At 45.9% G+C, this 22825-nt stretch overlaps 1 protein-coding gene across 5 annotated transcripts in view; it reads right to left on the reverse strand.

The window, feature by feature from the left end:
* Nucleotides 1-22825, reverse strand: part of DOCK4 (dedicator of cytokinesis 4) — a 505372-nt gene that overhangs the window by 24986 nt on the left and 457561 nt on the right. For 4 of the 5 annotated variants that reach the window (XM_073573297.1, XM_073573296.1, XM_073573295.1 and 1 more), the window contains 2 exons: nucleotides 20462-20582; nucleotides 4548-4629 (listed from right to left, as the gene is read on the reverse strand). The exons of the other annotated variant lie outside the window; for it this stretch is intronic. In XM_073573297.1, coding sequence (XP_073429398.1) covers nucleotides 4548-4629; nucleotides 20462-20582 — 203 coding nt within the window. The remainder of the gene's footprint in view (nucleotides 1-4547; nucleotides 4630-20461; nucleotides 20583-22825) is intronic. 5 annotated transcript variants of the gene reach the window in all.

Consider the following 22825-nt stretch of genomic DNA (forward strand, 5'->3'; position numbering starts at 1 on the left):
CAGATCCATCCATGGCCTTCGCTGATCAGGTAGCGGAAAGGTGCGGGGATATCCAGGACGGTGCAGGCACCCTAACTCCATCCTCCTTCAGGGATAAGGAGAGGGACCGCCCGCCACCTTGCAGCACCGCCGTCTCGCGTTGGTGGAGCAGTGGGGGCCGCTCGGACTGTCTTGTGCCTCCGTATAGCCCACGGTTTCCATACCTAGGGGTGGTCAGGGCTAAGTACGGCCTCATGTCCCACATCGCGGGAGAGGATACGTGGAGGGATACTCGCACATGCTTGCCCGTTGATGGTTTGGGGAAATCGGACCCTTTCTTATCGTCATGGCCAGAGAGAAGCAAGTAAAAAAAAAAAAAAGTCTGGGGAAAACGGCCCAGATATGTCCCATGGTGCGGGAAAGGATATGTGGAGACGATGCTCACACGTGCTCGCCCGTTGTAGGTTTGGGGAGATCGGACCCTTTCAATAGGGTCCGTTGCCCCTGTCTCATCTTCATAAAAACAATAAAAAAAAAAAAGAAGTCTGGAGAAAACCAGACGTGTGTGCCTCCAAAGGTTTCCGCCCGCAATCGGGGCGAGGTTGTATACGGCGGAGGTGGAGCTAACCTTGTGTTGTTTGCTTAGTGTCAGCCTCCAGATGGCAGTAGCATACACCCACAGTACCTGTGTTCCCCAATGAGACGAAGGAGAAAAAAAATCATAAGATGGGAGATATAATTACCTACAGTTGCAACCAAAATTAGTCAACATTTATTGCAAATTAGGTCTATTAATACAAATTTACAAACTTTCTGCTGTTTGCAATAAACCAAGCAAACAAGAACAATTTTAATAACTAAACACAACTAATACAGCAAGTGTTTTCTCCAAATTCATCACAAAATTCCACTTCTACTGACTACTGTAGTCTGAGAATTACTCAACCTCATGAATAGAATACATCATAAGAGCACTCATATGTAAACTAGGTATTAGCACAGCTAATGTAATATTCAAGAGAATCATTAGAAAAAAAAAACATCAAATACCTGGACTGGCTAGGAGTAAGCTGACTGTGTTGTTTGACTGCATGTTGGAAATATAGCTAAGTGAAGAGAGTGGTCCAAAGAGAAATCATCAACAAGTAGAATTAAGGAAATGATCCAAAAATAGCAAAGGCAATGAATGTTCCTAGAGATAAAGTTGGAAGCATAGTTCACAAGTTTACAGTTAACAGAACACTGTTTACACTACCAAAATTTGCCACCAGATTCCTAGGGAAGCAGGTAGTCAAAACCCTTGAGTGACTGCAAAAAAAACATGCAGCAAGATTTGGTGACAACAGACACTGTGTTTTCAGTTTGTACAGTAAAGCACACACTAAATGCTGAAGGTCTTTATGACTAAATTTCAAGTCATAACTCTCTGTTGACCACGAAACACAATAAAAATTGTTCCCTATATGGTTAAAACCATATAAATAAACCACAGAATGTTGTGATTTTGTTGTCTGTAGCAATGAAACAAAACTGGATCTTTTTGGGCCTAAGGATCAGTGGTATGGCTGGGGGAGAAAAAGGATGAAACATGTGCTGAAGAGAACACACTGCCTACAGTGAAGCATGGTGGTCATTTTGTGATGAAGTCTAGTTGCATTGCTTCTATAGCACTGGAAACCTGCAGTCTATGAAGGGAAATATGGATTCAATCAATTATCTGGAAATCCTAGGAGTAAGCGTCATGCCTTCTGTAAGGAAGCTGAAACTTAGATGTCATTGATCCTAAGTATATTTCAACACAGAAAGGAAGAAATGTTCAGTTCCCTCTGTGTTTAGGATATGACAGGAGGTTTTAGCAGAAATCAAACCAGCAGAAAGCCAGCATTCAAAGTAGTAAAACGCATAGACACTTTATTATGGAATGTTTTCCCCAGTTGTGTGTTGAAGTTTTTAAAAGAAACACAAAGTATCTATGAATATTTTACTACTTTGTATACTGACTTTCTACTGGTTTAATCTGAGAATATCTCAAACAGCAGCAAAACTCAGGAGTGGTCATAACAGTTGCCTAAACTGATCCCCATAGAATCATTTGGTGGGATTTGAAGAAGATGGTTGCAGCACACAACCTAAAGCCCCCGTTACACACTGCGATATCGCTAGCAATATCGCTGTAAAGTCACCGATTTTGTGACTTTACAGCGATAATAGTGTAACAGAGGTCATTACCTATGACGAATGGTCTAAGGTTCCTCAGTAATGCTCAACAGAACCTGGTGCCCATTGATACATCATGTTTGCAGGAGGTCACAAGAGCCAAAGAGTGCTTTAATAAGTACTAAAGACGTTTGTTGTGAAGGAGTCAAATCATCCTGAGACTACAGTAGTCAGTAAGAGTGACATTGTGTTGACTTGGGAGAAACCATTAGTTATATTAATTGTGCTGAGCACTTAAATTGCTTATTTCATACTTTTTTTTTGCAAACTGCAGAAAGTTTGTAACGTTTGCTAAGAAATCTAATTTGTAATGGGGGTTGAATAATTTTGTTTGCAACTCTATATATTTCATATCAACTTTACTTGTGCTTGGGAAATCAAATTTGCAAAGTATAATAAACAATATACCGTATACATCAGGATATGACAAGTGTTGTATAATGTTGGGATTTCAAATTTTTGACTATGAAGGTATATCCCAACTGGACCATTCCAATCTAAATTTAAGACCACAAACTTTTCACTTAGTGGTCAAACAGTAAAAATTGTTAAAACTCTCTTAAAGCACCACACCAGCATTTACTTTTTATTTCAGCACTCAAGTGGTGCCACTAATGTATGTTCGCTGACACTAGTAAAATACTTACCAGCTGCTGTCTTCAGCTCTTCCAAGCGCCACTCCGGTCCCGATCCGACATCTTGTGATCGCAACTTCTGACTGACCAAAAGGCAGACATAACGGTCACAAGCTCTCGATGTAAGTCTATGAGAGCCTTGTTCTGGCTCTCAATGACTTACATTGAGAAGTCATTTCTGGCTCGCCCGGCAAACTCTGGAGTGATCCGGCAGGTCACAACCTGCAGAAGAAGGACTGTAGCAGTGCCAATAACAGATGAGGATGGCAGCTGGTAAGTATAAGACTAAGAAGAGGGAACTTACGTTGGTGACACCACTCCACTGCTAAAATAAAAAACGCTGGAGTGATGCTTTAATAGTTATATATCTACTTCTAGTTCTGGAAAGACCCGCCAAGATCTTCAACCAATTCTCATCAAGTCCTGAAAGAAAAGTCTGCTTGATTATGTAAATGGAAGTAACTACATACATAACTGGGCAGATTTGAATTCTAGAAAATCTGCAGAAGAAATAAATCACTTTTTATTGAATCTCAAGGATTAGGGAAAAAAAAAAAAAAGATTCCTGCTAGTTTTTCAGAAACAGTGCCACATCCTCTAATGGCCTGGTACGGTCATCGTGCTATCAAAGTTTTATTTTCTAATGCTCGACAACTGCATTAAATCTGAAAATAGTGAAGAAGAAAGTATAACTAAGAAACTGGTATTTATATAAGCATGCTATGTAATATGTTCTGTGCTATGCCGCAATAATGCTATCAATAGAGCTCATTTAGATTAATCTACTTTATAAACCCTTCTTAAGGTTAACAAATGCATCTCTAATTGTCATATCACATACCCGTGTTTCTGTAGCCATTTATCTGTGGGGACTGCCACTATCTTTACTATTACGGTAGGTTTGTAGCTGACTAGTTAATCAGGCAAAGTGTCCCCCAGGACAACCCTCCTATTCCCTCACATCTTCACCACAAATCACTAATTGCACGCATCCAAATCTGGAACAGGGATCTACCAGCTTCTATTAAAATAAAACCATATATTGACAATCATCTGTCACTCTCTTCAATCACGCGCTGACTGGTTATGGTGGATATTTTGTCACAAAGTGAAAGCGCTCATCATAAGAGGACATGCGCCAAAGCTGCTCCATGGCTTCATTTCCTTAAATTCCATGCAGGACACTGAAGTGTACAGTTTGTAAAATGGTTTGGTTTTTGCTAGGTGATTTAAAAGAGTAGCATGGTTTAGGGGAAGAAACCCTGATTCTAGTAATATGTCACTTACTAAGGTGTGTGTTGCCGTTTCAATAAAATTAGTGTTTTATCAGCAGGAGATAATCACTACAGAACTAGGTGTCCTGTATCTCCTAGTCAACTGCTCTGTGTAACCCCACCTCCCAACTGATATACAATATACACAGAAAGCTATCAATCAGTGATGTGGGGGGGGTTATACAGAGCTCAGAATCCCCAGAGAACTGGTAGATCTGCAGCAGAAAAAACAGTGATTGTATCAAAATGACAGCAAGCAGCCCAACAAGTGACATAGCTGGAATCAGGGTCTCTGCCCCTAGGTTATGCAAATCTCAGTTAAGATAGCAAAAACATGGCGAGAGATTCACTTTGATGACTCAATTACAGTTTATTTGTGATTTACAGTAGTTAATTCTAGTCTAATGTAGTTGTTTGTCTCATACTCTTCTGCACAAAATACCTCTGGCACTAGAGGGGGCAGAACTTGTCACATTTGGAGAGGCGGAATGTGTAGAACTCAAACTTGAGGTAGAAGGACTTGGCTGAAAGACAAGAAAAATCAGTAAATGGCTAAAATAGAAAAACATCTTTTATCCATTAGTAATTAATCATGTGATCTACTATATGTCATATGTCAGTTAGCATGCCCCATATTATCTGCTACTGCATGTGGGTTCTTAGTGGGTTCTTAGTCTTAAGACATCAAATCTGAACAATGAGCAGGGATTTGGTGACAACGGCTGCATTTTCCATAGGGGTTTTCCCACAAACAAAGTTAATTTTAAAGTTGATTTTAATCAATACATCTTGGAATAACAATAACTTCCACTTGGATGTGTTTAAAAAATGTTCCTGTGCTGGGATAATATTATAATTCCCTGCCTGTTTTTAACCCCTTAACGACCGCCGATACGCCTTTTAACGGCGGAGGTTAAGGGTACTTATTCCTCAGGGATGCTTTTTAACGGCGCTGAGATATAAGTGTAAAGCGCTCCCCAGCATTGGAAAATCTCTGGGCTCTTTGCTACCGGAGGTAGATGAGACCCTGGAGAACATGATTAAGGTCGGTTTTTGACATCCCCAGTCGCATGATCGCAGTTATTCACCAAATAACGGCAATCTAAAAAAAGTCTGATTTTCAATTTATTTCCCTCTCCTCTGATAAGATCTAGCATATTAGGGGAGAGAGAACTGGGGTCCCCTGAGCCCTCACGGTATCTCCGCCATACCCTGAACCTCCTACTACATCACCCGGCCCTTTACGTCATCTTCCTGGAAGAAAATGAACAAAAAAAATAGTAAATCAATCCCCCCCCCTTTGTCACCCCCTTGGTTAGGTAAAAATAATAAAATTAAAAAATTGTACTTTCTTCGATTCTTTGCAGTTAGGGTTAAGGTTGGAGCCAGGGTTGGGGCTGGGGTTAGGGTTGTGTTGAGGGGATAGGGTTGTTTTGGGGTTATGGTTGGGGTGCTGGGATTAGAATTGTGTTGGTGTTATGGTTGTGGTTAGGGTTAGAGGTGTGTTGGGGATAGGGCTCTGTTAGGGTTGGAGTTAGAATTGTGGGCTTTTCACTGTTTTGGCACATCAGGCGGTCTCCAAACATGACATGCACCCACCATCAATTCCAGCCAATTTTGCGTTCAAAAAGTCAAACGCTGCCCCCTCACTTCTGAGCCCTGCCATGCGCACAAACTACGGCTTTCCCCCATATACGGAGTATCGGTGTGCTCAGGAGAAATTGCACAACACATACTGTGGTCCATTTTCTCCTGATACCATTGTAAAAATAAAAAAGTTTGTGTTCAAAGTAAATTTTTTGTGAAAAAAGTTAAATGTTTATTTTTTCCTTCCATATTGCTTTAGTTCTAGTGAAGCACCTGAAGGGTTTACAAGCTTCTTGAATGTGGTTTTGCACACCTTAAGGGGTGCAGTTTTTAGAATGGTGCCACTATTGGGTATTTTCTGTCATATTGACCCCCCAAAGTCACTTCAAATGTGAGGTGGTCTGTAAAAAATAAATAAAGGCTTGGTAAATTTTGTTGGAAAAATGAGAAATCGCTGGTCAACTTTTAACCCTTCTAATGTCCTAACAAAAAAAATATATCTTTCCAAAATTGTGCTGATGTAAAGAAGACATGTGGGAAATGTTATTAATGAACTATTTTGCGTGAATTTAAGGGCACAAAAACTAAAATTTCCGCTTTTTTCATAAATAAACGCAAGTTTTATGTAAGAAATTTTACCCTAACATGAAGTACAATATGTCACGAACAAAACAGCATCACAATCAGTGGGAACCGTTGAAGCGTTCCAGAGCTCTAACTTCATAAAGCGACAGTGGTCAGAATTGTAAAAACTGCCTTGGTCGCTAAGGGGTTAAACAATATTTTACCTCAAAGAAATATTTATTTGCAATCCCCTACTGTAATGTATGTGTATTTTCTTTTTCTTGTCCCTGCCCAGGAGCTGTAGCATGATTAGACCATGTTCCTGCATGCTCAGACACAGCCATTACAGTACACAGCAGGGACACATACTGTATATAAGATTATCTCATGTCAGGAACGTTTTATTTAACTCCTTCCCGACATAGGACGCCCTATCCCGTCCAGGTGACCCGGGCCCGTATGACCATGGACGGGATAGTACGTCATGCTCTCCTCGCTACTCCCCTGTCTCTCCCCTCTGCAAATCCCTCCACTGGCTCCCAATTCCCTAACGAATCCAGTTCAAACTACTAACACTGACCTGCAAAGCCATCCACAACCTGTCCTCTCCCTATATTTCTGAACTAATCTCCCAATATCTTCCCTCACGTAATCTTCGATCCTCCCAAGACCTCCTACTCTCCTCCACACTTATTCGTTCCTCACACAACCGCCTCCAAGATATCTCCCGAATATCCCCCATACTCTGGAACTCAATGCCTCAACTCGTCTGGTTATCTACCACCCTCGGATCCTTCAAACGGAACCTGAAAACCCATCTTTTCAGGAAAGCTTACAGCCTGCAATAACCATTCTGCCACCTCACCACCGCCTGAGCTGCCGCCTCACCACCACCAGAGCTGCTGCACCCCTGACCTTCTGTCTCTTCCCCACTATCCCTTAGAATTTAAGTCCACAAAGACAGGGTCCTCTCTCCTCTGCGCCAGTCTGTCATTGTAATTTTGTTTACTGTTAACGATGTCTATAATTTTGTATGTAACCCCCTTCTCATGTACAGCACCATGGAATTAATGGTGCTATATAAATAAATAATAATAATGCCCTTTAATGCGATACCGCGTCTTAAGTCACGGTGATCGCATTAAAATTCCAACGCCATATTTCCTTAGGGAAGATGGTGTCGGCATCCCGGGCTCTGATCCCATCTTCCCGAGCACTGTGATTGGCTGTTCAATTCTGAACAGCCAATCGTAGCCTTTCTCATTGTATCAGCCAATCAGATTGGCTGAAACAATGAGGTCTCAGGCTAGGATCGAGTACCGATGTACTCGATCCTAGGCCGGTGCCTGGCAACGCCAGGCACTGGCGAAAACTCCCCGTATAGGCGCGATCACATCACTCAAGCCAATCGCAGGGCACAGCAGCGATATTACCGCGCTGTACCCTGCCGGTACCTGCCCAGATTGGTGTTGTAATGGCACCGATCCTAGGCCAGAGCCTAGGACAGGCCCAGCAGGAGCTGGATGGCGCGATTGATGTCATAGTCGATCGCGCCAATCACAGGGTATAGCTGCGGTGACGCCGTGACCGCTCTGTGCCCTGCTGGTGACCTGCCTAGGTTTGGAGCGATCCTAGGCAGTTGCCTTGATCACCAGGGCAAGCAATGATTGGTGGGATCGATGTGATCGGTGTGACCGCTCTGTGACCTGTCTATAACCTGCCTGTGACCTGTCTGACTGCTCTGCAGGGGTCCTCACTCTTGCTGAGGATTCCTGAAGAGCGGTCACACAGCCAGAGCTTCTCCTGTGCTGGGTATTGTGGTGCCACAGCAGCCTGTAACACCACAATCCGTGCTGAAGAAAGAGGAAAGAAAAAAGAAGAGACATTACAACTGTGTTATCCCTGCCCGATCTCTCTTCATCCACCTCAATCCCCCCATCCCCCCTCTTTTTACCCCCTCCACCCCTCTTTGTGCACATTTTCCATTTTTTTGACCCCTCCCTTTGTGCCACCTGACTACAACACTAAATGTTGATCCCTGCCTGATCTCTCTTCATCCAGATGCTCAGAAGGGTTGACAGCAGAGCCCAATGTAGTGAGCACCTGCTGGTGGTCAAGTACAAGAACAAGAGGGATGTCCTTCTCTTGACAGACATACACAGTGATGGCAGCGCCCTCAGCACTATACGGGGTACCTTTACACAGGTCAGCAAACCGACCTGTGTACTGGGGTACAACAAAAACATGGGGGGCGTTGAGCTCTCCAATCAAATCCTCCAACTGTACAATGCTTTGAGAAAGGCCAAGGTGTGGTAAAAAAGCTGTCCGTGTACATCATACAAATGGCAATGCTCAATGCTTTCCTGCTGTTACAATGTGCACGCCACATCAATACGTCGCACCTTCAGTTCCAGGAGGTAGTGGTTAAGGCCCTAATATTTGGCACTCCGGAAGGAGCGGGCCCCAGTACTTCTGGAACTGATGGTGCTTGTATCGTACCAGGTCAGCATTTTCCGGGGGTGGTCCCGCCAAATAGAAGAAAAGGTAAGCCACAAAAAAGGTGCCGAGAGTTTTACAAAAGGGGAATACGCAAGGACACCATTTATCAATGCGACATCTGCCCAGAGAAACCTGGCCTGTGTATGAAGGATTGCTTCAAATTGTACCACACCTCCATGCACTACCAATTTACTTTACAGGAAACAGTAGATTAGATCCAAAAAGGGGGCACATCTAGCTTTGTTCTTTGGGGGTCTAGTATCCAAAATGATGTCACTTGTGTTTTATTTTTTTATTTTTTTTTTTTTTTACTGTTTTGGCACATCAGGGGCTTTGCAAACTGAACATGACCCCTGCAGACCATTCCATCAAAGTCTGCATTCCAAAACGTTACTACTTCCCTTTCGAGCCCCAACGAGTGTCTAAACAGTTTTTTCCCACATGGTGGTGTCCAATTTCTCCTGTAACCCTTGGGAAAATAAAAAATTGGGACTAAGAAATCATCTTTGTGGAAATTTTTTTTTTTTCACGCCCGGGCATTATAAACTTTAGTGAAAACACTTGGGGGTTCAAAGTGCTCACCACACTTGTAGATAAGTTCCTTTGGGGGTCTAGTTTCCAAAGTGGGGTCACTTGTGGGGGGGTTTTCCACTGTTTAGGCACATCAGGGGCTCGCCAGACGCGACAAGGCGTCCAATCTCAATTCCAGCCAATTTTAGTTTGAAAAAGTCAAAGGGCGCTCCTTCCCTTCCGAGACCTAACGTGCACCCAAACCGTGGTTCCCCCCCCCACATAGGGGGTACCCGCGTACTCAGGACAAATTGCACAATAACTTTTGGGGTCAATTTTCGCCTTTTACCCTTGGGAAAAGAAAAAAATTGTTGCTAAAAGATAATTTTTGTGACTAAAAAGTTCATTTTTTCCTTACACGTTGCTTCTGCTCCTGTGAAACACCTGAAGGGTTAATAAACTTCTTGAATGTAGTTTTGATCAGCTTGAGGGGTGCAGTTTTTAGAATGGTGTCACTTTTGGGTATTTTCTGCCATATAGACCCCTCAAAGTGAATTCAAATGTGAGGTGGTCCCTAAAAAAAAATGGTTTTGTAAATTTTGTTGTAAAAATGAGAAATCGCTGGTCAAATTTTAACCCTTATAACTTTCTAACAAAAAAAAACATGGATTTTTGTGAGTACTCACCGTAAAATCCTTTTCTCCGAGACGCTCATTGGGGGACACAGAGACTGTGGGTGTGTGCTTCTGCCGTCTGGAGGCTGACACTAAGTATACAAAAAAAGAGTTAGCTCCTCCTCCGCCGCATACACCCTCGCCCCCAGACCGGGCGTAACTCAGTTTAGTGCATAAGCAGTAGGAGAACGCGCCTTAAATTCAGGCAAGAAATTATACGTCTGGAAAAGGGACCACCCTGATCCTTACATAAGGATTTGTATAACTCAAAATAAGCAAAAGCCAACTGGCTAGTAGGGTGGGTGCTGTGTCCCCCAATGAGCGTCTCGGAGAAAAGGATTTTACGGTGAGTACTCACAAAAATCCATGTTTCTCCTTCGTCTCATTGGGGGACACAGAGACTGTGGGACGTTCTAAAGCAGTCCCTGGGCGGGATCTTAGCTCACCCAATCCATGCTATTTTGCGCCCCTGATTAGAGGTGCGCAACTGCTGCCTGGAGAATCTTTCTTCCCAGGCATGCATCCGAGGATGCCTGGGTATGTACGTTATAATGTTTGACAAACGTATGCAAGCTGGACCAGGTAGCTGCTTTGCACACCTGTTCCGCTGAAGCTTGGTGTCGCAGTGCCCATGAGGCACCCACTGCTCGAGCCGAGTGTGCCTTGATCCCTGCCGGAACCGGCGTGCCACTAATTTCATAAGATTCTTGGATCGTCAGGCGAACCCATCTGGCCAAAGTCGCTTTGGACGCAGCGAGCCCCTTCCGCCGCCCTTCTGGGATCACGAATAGAGAGTCTGTCCGGCGGAAAGGAGCTGTCCTTGTCACATACCTCCTAAGAGCTCTTACCAGATCCAAGGTGTGCAATGCCTTTTCTACCCTGTGCACCGGTGCCGGGCAAAACGAGGGTAAGACAATGTCTTCGTTGATATGGAATGCAGAGACAACCTTCGGCAAGAAGGGAGGAGCTGGCCTTAAAACTACCTTATCCTTATAAAAGGTCAGGAACGGCGGTTTACAAGATAAAGCCGCCAATTCCGAAACCCGTCTAATAGACGTAATAGCTACCAGAAAAACGACCTTCCTGGACAGGTAAGGTAAGGAAACCTCTTGTAACGGTTCGAAAGGAGCCTCTTGAAGGGCCCTGAGCACCAAGTTCAGGTCCCATGATTCCGTCGGCGCCTTATAGGGGGGTACTAAATGTGCGACCCCCTGCATAAACGTCCTAACCTGCCAGACCGAAGCGACCTTTCGTTGGAAAAGCACCGACAGAGCCGAGATCTGCGTTCTGAGCGAACTCGGAGCCAATCCTGCGTCCAGCCCTGCCTGCAGAAAAGCCAGTACGTTGGGGATCGAAAAAACCAGAGGAGCCACTCCGCGATCCCTACACCAACGGAAAAAAACTTCCCAAGTCCGATGATATACTCTCGCCGAGGAAGGCTTTCGGGCACTCACCATCGTGGCTACCACATCGCGCCTGAATCCTGCCTGTGTTAACAGCCAAGATTCAATGGCCACGCCGTCAAACACAGGGCCCCTAAGTTCGGATGGTAGATCGGCCCTTGGGACAGCAAGTCCGGGCGATCTGGGAGACGCCAGGGTACGTCCACCACTAGCTGAACCAGATCTGCATACCAGGCCCGCCGAGGCCAGTCTGGGGCCAGCAGAATTGCTGGAACCTTCTCTCTCCTTAACTTCCTGATGACTCTTGGAAGGAGAGGTAGCGGGGGGAACAAGTACGGGAGACGAAACTGGCTCCACGGAAGCACCAGAGCGTCTGCTGCGATTGCCTGTGGGTCGAGGGATCGAGCGACGAACCTTTGTACTTTGGCGTTCTCTCTGGATGCCATAAGGTCCACGTCCGGTGTCCCCCACCGTTGGCAGATCTGTTGAAAAACCTCGGGGTGCAGGGACCATTCCCCTGCCGCGACCCTCTGTCGGCTGAGGAAATCTGCCGCCCAGTTTTCGACTCCCGGAATGTGCACCGCTGAGATTACCACGCGGTTCTTCTCTGCCCAACGCAGTACCAGCCCGACCTCGCGCATGGCTGCCTGGCTGCGCGTGCCCCCTTGATGGTTGACATATGCTACTGCTGTAGCATTGTCCGACTGAATGCGCACCGGCCGGTGTCTCAGAAAACACTGGAAATGTTGCAGGGCCAATCGTATTGCCCGTATCTCCAGAATGTTGATCGGGAGAATTATCTCCTGACTGGACCACCGCCCCTGGGCTGTGTGACTCTGGAAAACTGCTCCCCAACCATGCAGGCTTGCATCGGTCGTCACCACTAACCACTGCTCCGGGGGAAAAGGTTTCCCCTGGACCAGGGACGAGTCGCGAGTCCACCACCGGAGTGAATGTCGGACCAGCGGAGACAACTTGCACCGATGACTGAGAGAAAGCAGCCTCCGGTCCCATGCAGACAAGAGCGCATGCTGAAGCGGACGGAGATGGAACTGGGCAAACGGGATTGCCTCCATCGCCGCCACCATTCTGCCCAACACACTCATGCCGTACCGGATGGGTCTGGTGCCCGGCTGCAGAAGGTTGCGTACTCCTTGCTTGATTTTTTGCGCCTTGTCCTGAGGGAGGATCACCAGCCCCCGGGAGGTATCGAAAATCATGCCTAGGAACACGATTCTTTGGGCTGGAACCAAGGACGACTTGCTCCGATTGATTAACCAGCCTAGACGGGCCAGGGTATCCAGCGTGATACTGACATTCTCCTGGCACGCCTGAAACGACGGCCCCTTTACCAACAGGTCGTCCAGGTAAGGTAGTACCGTTATGCCCCGAGCATGCAGGATGGCCATAACCACCGCCATTATCTTCGTAAAGACTCTGGGAGCAGTGGCCAGACCGAAAGGCAGAGCAACAAATTGAAAATGTCGCCCTCCGATCGCAAAACGCAGGAACCTCTGGTGTGGAGGAAAAATCGGAATGTGCAGATATGCATCCTGCACATCGATCGAGGCCAGGAACTCCCCTGGATCCATGGCTGCAATGACCGAACGGAGGGATTCCATCCGGAACCGCCTGACTCTGATGAATTTGTTCAGGATTTTTAGATCTAGTACTGGCCTTACTGTCCCGTCTCTTTTGGGGACCGAAAACAGGTTGGAGTAAAAACCTTGTGCCTCTTCGCTTTTCGGCACTGGGACAATGACCCCGTTGCGCTGTAGCGTCATTATGGCCTGTAACAAACCCTCTGCCTGCGATCCTGTTCCGGAAAACCGGGAATGAAAGAATCGCCGTGGCGGGAGTCCGACAAACTCTATCTTGTACCCGGACGATATCAGTTCTGCCACCCAGGCGTCGCGTGCCACTGCGACCCAAACGTGGCTGAACTTTAGTAGGCGTCCGCCCACCCTGTCGTCCGTAGGTACGAAGCGCCTCGAGTCATTTTGCTGGAGGCTTTTGGGATCTGGCCCCCCTCGTTCTGGGCAAACGGCCTCGGCCTCTGCCCAGCGGATTGGCTCTGTAAGAGATTTGCCTTTCCCTAATCTGACCATCATTTGCGGAGGTGGATGCTCTGGCCGAAGTCCCCCTCCAGGGGTTACGAAAGGGCCGAAAACGCCTCTGTGTCTGCCTGAATGCTGGCCAAGTCCTCTGCTGCGGGAGGAAACTACTCCTCCCCCCCGTGGCTTCTGAGATAAGCTTATCAAGCTTCTCACCGAACAACCGATTGCCCTGAAAAGGCAATGAGGTCAAGGATTTTTTGGAGATAGAATCCGCTTTCCATAATCTCAGCCATAATGCTCGCCTAACGGCGATTGCATTTGCTGCTGCCACAGCAGAACACTCGGCCGCGTCCAGAGAGGCGCTGACGAGAAAATCACTTGCCCCTGATATCTGATTTGTAACCTCCAAGACCTCCGCAGGCAGATCTCTGTCCTGGAGGGCATTATGCAGAGCGTCTGCCCATGAAACCATGACCTTAGCCACCCAAGTAGCCGCAAAGGAGGGGGCCAGGGCCGACCCTGCTGCCTCATACACTGAGCGGGCAAGCCCCTCTATAAGGCGATCAGTTGGGTCCTTGATAGAAGAACCGCTGGGTATCGACAATAGTGATCTTGACGCTAAACGTGATACCGGTGGGTCCACTACTGGCGACTCCACCCATCCTTTATGGAGTTCAGGAGGAAACGGATACTTCGCTTGCAGCGCTTTTTGCATTGCAAAACGCTTATCCGGGTGTTCCCTATGTTTCTGGACTAGCTCCTCGAACTCCGGATGTGTGGCAAACCTTCTATGCGGTCGCCTGGTCTTCTTGAAGGAGACCTTGTGACCTGAGGCCGTGGACACATCGTCCTCGATCTCTAAAGTCTGGTTGACTGCCTCAATGAGGCTGTCCACCGAGTCTTGGTATCCCAGGCTTTCTGGATTCCAGGCCTCCTCTCCCTCCTCCTCGCCCTCATCCTGCTCGCTTCCCGAGCTCGGCGACGGGGAACGAGATGCCCTAATACCCGCCGCCGAAACCCCAGAGGGTCCGGCCGACGGGGAACGAGCTCTTTTGCTAAGAGCTTGTCTGGTGCTGGAGCGGCCTCTAACGGTCGGAGGGTCCTGAGACGTGGACGAGCTGTCTTCCGCTGGCAGACCACCATCCTTGTCCCTGCCCGGGCCTCGAAGAGACTCAATTGCCCTTGTAAGGGACATCATAGAGTGTGATAAAGACACCACCCATTCTGGGGGGTCCTGACTTCTGGGCTCTGCAACAATGGGGGGCTCCTGGGCTCGCTCCGACTCGCAGGCTTCACAAAATTTATCTGGCTGCGCCTTAGGCAGCCTGACCCCACAGGAAACGCAAACAGCATATAGGAAAGAATGAGCTTTCCCTTTGCCAGACATATTGCAGGGTAGGGTAGGAGGAGGAGGATAACCCCTTCCTTGACCACTAGTGCGGCACTCGAAACGGGGTTGCACTCACCCACCGGTAATGTCCACCTTGCGTCTCTTCCACGGGGCGTGCGGCGTTACTCGCCGGGGCACTTGCGGCGCACTCCGGGAGATAGGCGGCGGCTTCCGGCCGCACTTTGCGAGGAAAAGAGGAGAGGGAGGGGGCGGAGCTCCCCGGTGTCTGTGCGCGCCCGCCGCTCTCCGCCCCCGGAAGTTAGTGGGCGGGACTTCCGGCTACCCCCGGAAGTCGGCGGGCGGGCGCGCGGAACTCCGGACCTTCCCATACAGCGGGGACCGCGGCCGCCGCTGGCCGCACTACACGTGCGGCGTTCGAGGGAGGAGGGCGGGAGCTCCCCGGTAACTGAGCGCGCCTGCCGCTCTCCGCCCCCGGAAGTTAGTGGGCGGGGCTTCCGGCTACCCCCGGAAGTCGGCCGGCGGACGGGCGGCTCGGGCCTCACCACACAGCGCGGCCGCCGACGGGGCTCTGGCTACACTCCACGCCCATCAACAAGAGAGGAGAGCCGGGCCTCCCCCCTGTGGCTTCTGCGCCGTGGGCTTGTGGTGCTCTCAACCCCATCCCTGCCAGCCCGACCTGACCGGGAGGGGGAGGCTACTGCACCAGTCTTCGACGCTTCGCTCCCTTGGCTCACCTGCGCCTCCAGGACCACCCCTGGTGTCCTACCTAGGGGTGGTCGGGGCATTAATGCATTCCCACGTTGCAGGAGAGTAACAACGTGGAGGATCACTCACACGTGCTCGCCCGCTGGGGTTCATGGGGAACCGAATCCTTTTATCAGGATGCGTTGCCACCTCTTTAGAAAAATAACAAAGAAAAATAGTTGTCTGGGGAAAAGTCCCAGATGTGTCCCTCGGTGCGGGAGAGAAAACACGTGGAGGGCTACTCACACGTGGTCGCCCGTTGATGATTTGGGGAGATCGGACCCTCTCTATAGGATCCGTCGCCCCTATCTTATCTTCATAGAAAGAGACCAAAAAAAAAAAAAAAAATCTAGTCTGGAGCTCCAGACTGCGTGTGCCTCCATCAGACACTAAGCAAAAAACTGAGTTACGCCCGGTCTGGGGGCGAGGGTGTATGCGGCGGAGGAGGAGCTAACTCTTTTTTTGTATACTTAGTGTCAGCCTCCAGACGGCAGAAGCACACACCCACAGTCTCTGTGTCCCCCAATGAGACGAAGGAGAAAAAAATTGTTTCCAAAATTGTGCACATGTAAAGTAGACATGTGGGAAATGTTATTTATTAACAATTTTGAGTGACATCTCTCTATTTTAAGGGCATAAAAATTCAAAGTTTGAAAATTGCAAAATTTTCCCCAAATTTCTGTTTTTTATACAAATAAATGCAAGTTATAGCGAAGAAATTTTACCAGTATCGTGAAGTACAATATCTCACGGAAAAATTATGTCAGAATCGCCAAGATCCGTTGAAGCGTTCCAGAGTTATCATCTCATAAAAGGACAGTGGCCAGAATTGTAAAAATTAACCCGGTCATTAACGTGTAAACCACCCTTGGGGGTAAAGGCGTTAAATACCTCCAATTGTGAAAGTTATTATTTTTCCAATATCTATTAATTAAAATGTATTTTGTTCGTGTGAAAACCTGTTTAAAGGTAACCAATCACTTGATTCATGCTATCCAAACCACGGACTGCATGAATTCGAGTCTGGATGCACAACTGCAGACAGGTACTTTCCTTCTCGGAAACCCTCCAGTGTTTTATAGGGGGAGGCTTAGACTAGCCCAGAGATGCCCTTAGCCGACTTTTCCAATCACTGCTCTAGACGACTGACCAGTCTCTCGCTGAATACATGTGTGAGAAACCTGTCAACCACCTGCAGCGATGCTGGGGAAAACCAGCTAGGGGCGGCACAGGACTAGTCTCATCTGTACCTATCCTCAAAGCACGAGCAGCCAGGTTCTGATTCATGCTGCCAGTAGTACACACAGCTTGAATGAAGCGACAGGTTCCCTTTAAAATACAATACAACCCCGACACTGAATACTTGAGGTGAGAATAAATGTTTGTAGTAGAATGGATGGACATGAGACGAGGAGACAGGTTTTCCCATGGGCCTCTGGTTGTTATCCTTTTACACTTTCATATATCTATTTTTCAGATTATTGTCTTCAGTGATTCATGAATGTAAGATGGGAGACGCATAGACTGTGTTTCTATAGCAACCTTCAATATGGAAGCCATTTGGGATCAGTGTTTCTTATGCAGTAAAGAGAATAAAAGAGGGGCAATGTGCCAAACACATCGATAAGGCAGAAGCTGGCTTCATGCCCCTAAATTTAATGTGCGCTAGCAGTATTACATTTCTCTTGGTCCATACTGCTATTCATTATTTTGTTTCAGAAGGTAGCAGTAGCTGAATATGACTGCTCGCTGTCTCTCCTCTGGTTCATTTGTTGTAATATGTCATGTCAGATCATCAATAACAGAATTTGATGTGCAGCACTCGATGTTCACTTGGCAGAAGCAGACACAGATGTCAGACCCTGCCTCACATGCCCTCATAAAAACCCAGAAAACCAAGGCTGTGCTAACTTTTCGCGCAGGTAGGATTTCTATGGGGGCATCCAAGACGGTCAAGTTTAGATGTTTTCGCAAAATAAAAAAATCCATGAAAATAGATTTCTTACAGAAATAAACTTTATGCATCTTATTGTGATCCGGCTGTACCAAATCATTTATCATGTCAACAAAAGATCACCAATTGAGGTCTAGAATATAATTATAAAGCCACAATTTGATCAAAGACAAGGGAGAAAATACACCTGACATGTGAGTAGCGTCAAAAGAGCTAACAAGGACTTTTGACAGTGTAATTCAGGTAGTCCAATGGTAGTCCTGAAGATGAGAGAATAGTCTCCAGTGCCAAATATTGGAGATAGCAATCCTAGAAGTTTATATTGACCCTTTAAAAGAACATTGCCACATGAGGGTGGTCCAAAGGCCAAGTCATTTTCATTCTACACTGCGTGCAGAATTATTAGGCAAGTTGTATTTGAGAGGATTCTTTTTATTATTGAACAACAACTGTGTTCTCAATCAACCCAAAAGACTCATAAATATCAAAGCTTAATATGTTTGGAAGTTGGAGTGGTTTTTCTTTAGATTTGGCTATCTTAGGAGGATACCTGTTTTTTTCAGGTAACTATTAGTGTGCAGAATTATTAGGCAACTTAATAAAAAACAACTATATACCCATCTTACTTGTTTATTTTCACCAGGTAAACAAATATAACAAAATTTAGAAATAAACATTTTTGACATTCAAAAAAAAAAAAAAAATCAGTGACCAATATAGCCACCTTTCTTTACGATGACACGCAAAAACCTTCCATCCATAGATTCTGTCAGCTGCTTGATCTGTTTACGATCAACATTGCGTGCAGCAGCCACCACAGCCTACCAAACAATGCTCCGAGAGGTGTACTTTTTTCTCTCATTGTAGATCTCACATTTTATGAGGGACCACAGGTTCTCTATGGTGTTCAGATCAGGTGAACAAGGGGGCGATGTCATTACTTTTTCTTCTTTTAGACCTTTACTGGCCAGCCACGCTGTGGAGTATTTGGATGCATGTGATAGAGCATTCTCCTGTATGAAAATCATGCTTTTCTTGAACGATACCGACTTCTTCCTGTACCACTGCTTGTAGGTGTCTTCCGAAACTGGCAGTAGGTCTGGGAGTAGAGCTTCACTCCATCCTCAACCCGAAAAGGTCCCACAAGTTCATCTTTGATGATACCAGCCCATACCAGTACCCCACCTCCACCTTGCTGGCGTCTGAGTCGGAGTGGAGCTCTCTGCCCTTAACTGATCCAGCCTCGGGCCAATCCATCTGGCCCATCAACAGTCACTCTCATTTCATCAGTCCATAAAACCTTAGAAAAATCTGTCTTAACATATTTCTTGGCCCAGTCTTGACGTTTTATCTTATGTTTCTTGTTCAAAAGTGGTCATTTTTCAGCCTTCCTTACGTTGGCCATGTCCCTGAGTGCTTTTTGAAACTCCAGTAACGTTGCAGCTCTGAAATATGGTAAAACTGGTGGCAAATGGCATCTTGATGCTTGATTTTCCTCAATTCATGGGCAGTTATTTTGTGCCTTTTTTATCAACACGCTTCTTGCGACCCTGTTGGCTATTTGCCATGAAACGCTTGATTGTTCGGTGATCACGCTTCAAAAGTTTGGCAATTTCAAGACTGCTGCATCCCTCTGCAAGACATCTCACAATTTTTGACTTTTCAGAGTCCGTCAAATTTTTCTTCTGACCCATTTTGCCAAAGGAAAGGAAGTTGCCTAAAAATTAAGCACACCTTATATAGGGTTTTGATGTCATTAGACCACACCCCTGCTCATTACAGAGATGCAAATCACCTGATTTACATAATTGGCAGCTGGATTTCAAGAATATACAGCTTGCAGTAGGCCAACATGTATAAAAAGGATGATGTGATCAAAATACTCATTTGCCTAATAATTCTGTACACAGTGTAAATCCCTATTTAGTGCCATAATCTGAACTATTTTCTAATATACCATACTTTCATAACAAACTTCCCTATCCTTCCCTAACACCACTATGTAATTGATATTCTTTTTTTTATTACTTCCTTTTTCATGATGCTTCATTTAGAGTCCCAGTGCATGCTGATAGTGTCGGACTGGGGTGCCAAGGGCCCACCAATAACTAACTCCATGCAAATGTGATATTATCCATAAACACAAATGTATATAACAATGAACTGGGTAGATTGTTACATGAATAAGATGCCGTTTTTGTCTGTACATAGTGATTCATGTATATTGTGCCAAGCACTGCTCATATAAGAGGGTGGTGGGCCACTCTGGCCCAGGGGCCCACAAGAGGATTCTCCTATGGGCCAGTCCGACATATTAGAATACACAAACAAAAAGTCATCGGGGGCAGAGCCTAAAATGAAGTGTCAATCATAATCAAGTACTTTCAGCCAGTCAACTCTAAAAAAAAAATATTATATTGTGAGTTGACATGGCTTTCTAGATTTATAACACCTTTGATTGACTAGTGTTTCATGAACACAGAATAATAATGTGATCAGTGATCAAGGCTGGCTAACAGTCACAATTTTAAGGAAACTTTCTTGTAAATGCTTAGGCAAAATAGGAGGCTTTAAGCAGGCTTGAATATAAAATAAGTTTGTTGTTTCTGAATGAAACATACAGACATGAAAATGTCATAGGATTTAGGGTTCACATATTGGTCAGTATGTAATGATCTTGTCTCTTCTAGAATATGCAAACATTATAAAGTGTTCTCTGCTGGCAGCAGTATCAGCATCTGGTCTATATCTGAAACTTTCTACATAGATCATTTACTTTCACATGGAACGTTTGTACAGACAAGTCACTAAATGAAGAGCTTTGCATGTTGTGCATCTAACGATGAGACTTGCTGATCGCTATACAGGCTATACAAAGGCAGTAACTAGCTGCTATCTACAGAACAATCCAAGGGAATCACACAGGATGTAAAATCCTTTAGATCCCGATGACATGACTGAGCATTGGAGAACGTGTACAGATATGAATTATAAACTTCAAGACTTTACCTACCTGCATGTGAAACACCTCATCGGAACTTTCCGATTGCCCCGTCAAGTTACTAACTTCAGCCGAAGCTTGAGAGGAGAGGGAGGATGAAGAGTATCTGTTTACCGCTGGGTAACTCAACGGGCTGTTCAGAAAGTAAGACAATAGTGAATAAAAGGAATATGTAAATGTAATCGTAATGTGTACCTGAGATGTTCTAAGCGCTTCATAGTCATAGCTGTGACTCAGACCACAGCTCTATTGTTTCACTATATATCGCACTTTAGTATAAAAAGATACTGCGGATGTGGGCATATGGCACCGCCAACCAACGAGATGAGTAGGCTGTTCATGTTATATAAAGAAAGGGCTTTCTTGACAAGTACTGAATAGCAACACCCACTGGATTTTCTTTTTTATATTGAAAGACTCAGTCCTTGTGACGGGTTTCCTTTAAAGCATTACAATGCACACATCATCGGGTTAAATATTTATGCTATAAATTAGGAAGTCCATAAATTTCCACAAAAACTATATAATATATTAAAATACACATATACATTATAAACAAATGACTGATACCTGAATATCTAAAAAAATGAATTACGTTTATAATCTTGTTATGTTATACAGCATACCAAAAATTGCTCAGACGTCAACTGCATTGTAACATACCGTAGTTATTAAGGTTGAAGGAACACTTTAAGTCCATCTAGTTCAACCCATATCCTATCCTAACTTGCCCTAACATGTTGATCCAGAGGAAGGCAAAAAAAAAAACCATGTGGCAAACAGTAAGCTTCACATTGGGGAAAAAATTCCTTCCCTACTCCACAAACGGCAATCAGACTAGCTCCCTGGATCAAAGCAATATCAAGGAGACTAGTGTGTATAACCTGTAATATTAAACTTTTCAAGAAAGACATCCAGTCCCTTCTTAAAATTTTAGTAGGGAATCACTCATTACAGCATCATATGGCAGAGAGTTCCATAGTCTCACTGCTCTTAGGGTACTGTCACACTTAGCGATGTACCAGCGATCCCGACCAGCGATATGACGCCGTCAGGATCGCTGGTACATCGCTAAGTGGTCGCTAGTGAGTTGCCACACAGGCAGATCTCACCAGCGACATCGCAGGGGTCGGGGGTCGCTACTTACCTGTCAGACGAGGCGATCCTGACGTCCTCCCGCCCGCGTCCACGCGTCGCTCGTCGTCACAGCAGGAAGCCCAGCAGGAAGCTGACGACGAGAAACGGTCCAGGACGTTCTCACGCGATCAGCGATAACCAGCGGGGGAGCGGTCGGAGGTAAGTATCAGACATAGCGATATCGCTAGCAATATCGCTATAACGTCACAAAAACCAGTGACGTTATAGCGATATTGCTAGCGATATTGCTTAGTGTGACAGGCCCTTTACAGTAAAGAATCCCAAGTGTATTGGATTACGCAGAGATTAAATCAGGTTGCATAGGAAAAGTAAAGCCCCCGTTACACACTGCGATATCGCTAGCAATATCGCTGTAAAGTCACCGATTTTGTGACGTTGCAGCGATATTGCTAGCGATATCGCTGCATGTGATACTTACCTCCGACCGGCTCCCCCGCTGGTTATCGCTGATCGCGCGAGAAGCTCCTGGACCATTCCTCGTCGGTCACTTCCTGCGGCGCCGACGAGTGACGCGTGGAGCCGGGCGGGAGGATGCAGGATCGCCGCATCTGACAGGTAAGTAGCGATCCCCGTCCCCAGCAATGTCGCTGGTGAGATCTGCCTGTGTGGCAGCTCACTAGCGACCACCTAGCGATGCACCAGCGATCCTGACCGCGTCATATCGCTGGTCAGGATCGCTGGTGCATCGCTAGGTGTAACGGTACCCTAAAATGTGAGTGATGACCCCGTAGGAAGCCGATAATGAAGCAAAACCATGAGTCAGGCCAATCCTATTGTTTTTATATATTTAGTTATTTTACTCACATATAGCGCCATTAATTCCACAGTGCTTTACATACATTATCATCTCTGTCCCCAATTGGGGCTCACAATCTTGTGTGAGTGTGAGAGGAAACCGGAGTACCCAGAGGATTTTTACTTGAGGCTTGTACATTCGGAATTATAAATGTAATCCCCCGTAGACCAACAACATTGTGGACAAATCTCCCAATTACCCATTGAGCGGTTTGTTGCAGATACAAAAGAAAGCAGCTGAAAAAATGAGCGTGAGACAGCCTGTGACTGTTTTTGTCAAAAGTGCTGTTTGTCTTAAGACTTTGGATTCAGGTACTTTAAAACGGAGTGTCCTGTATCAATAAATTTTTTATATCTATACTAGAAATAGGCATAGCAATAGCATCGGGAGTGCGGTGAAATGAGCATCTGCCGGCAGGTGAC

The sequence above is a fragment of the Dendrobates tinctorius genome, unplaced genomic scaffold (assembly GCF_039654945.1).
Source record: "Dendrobates tinctorius isolate UK_male_01 unplaced genomic scaffold, ASM3965494v1 ptg000035l, whole genome shotgun sequence".
NCBI classification, from domain to species: Eukaryota; Metazoa; Chordata; class Amphibia; order Anura; family Dendrobatidae; genus Dendrobates; species Dendrobates tinctorius.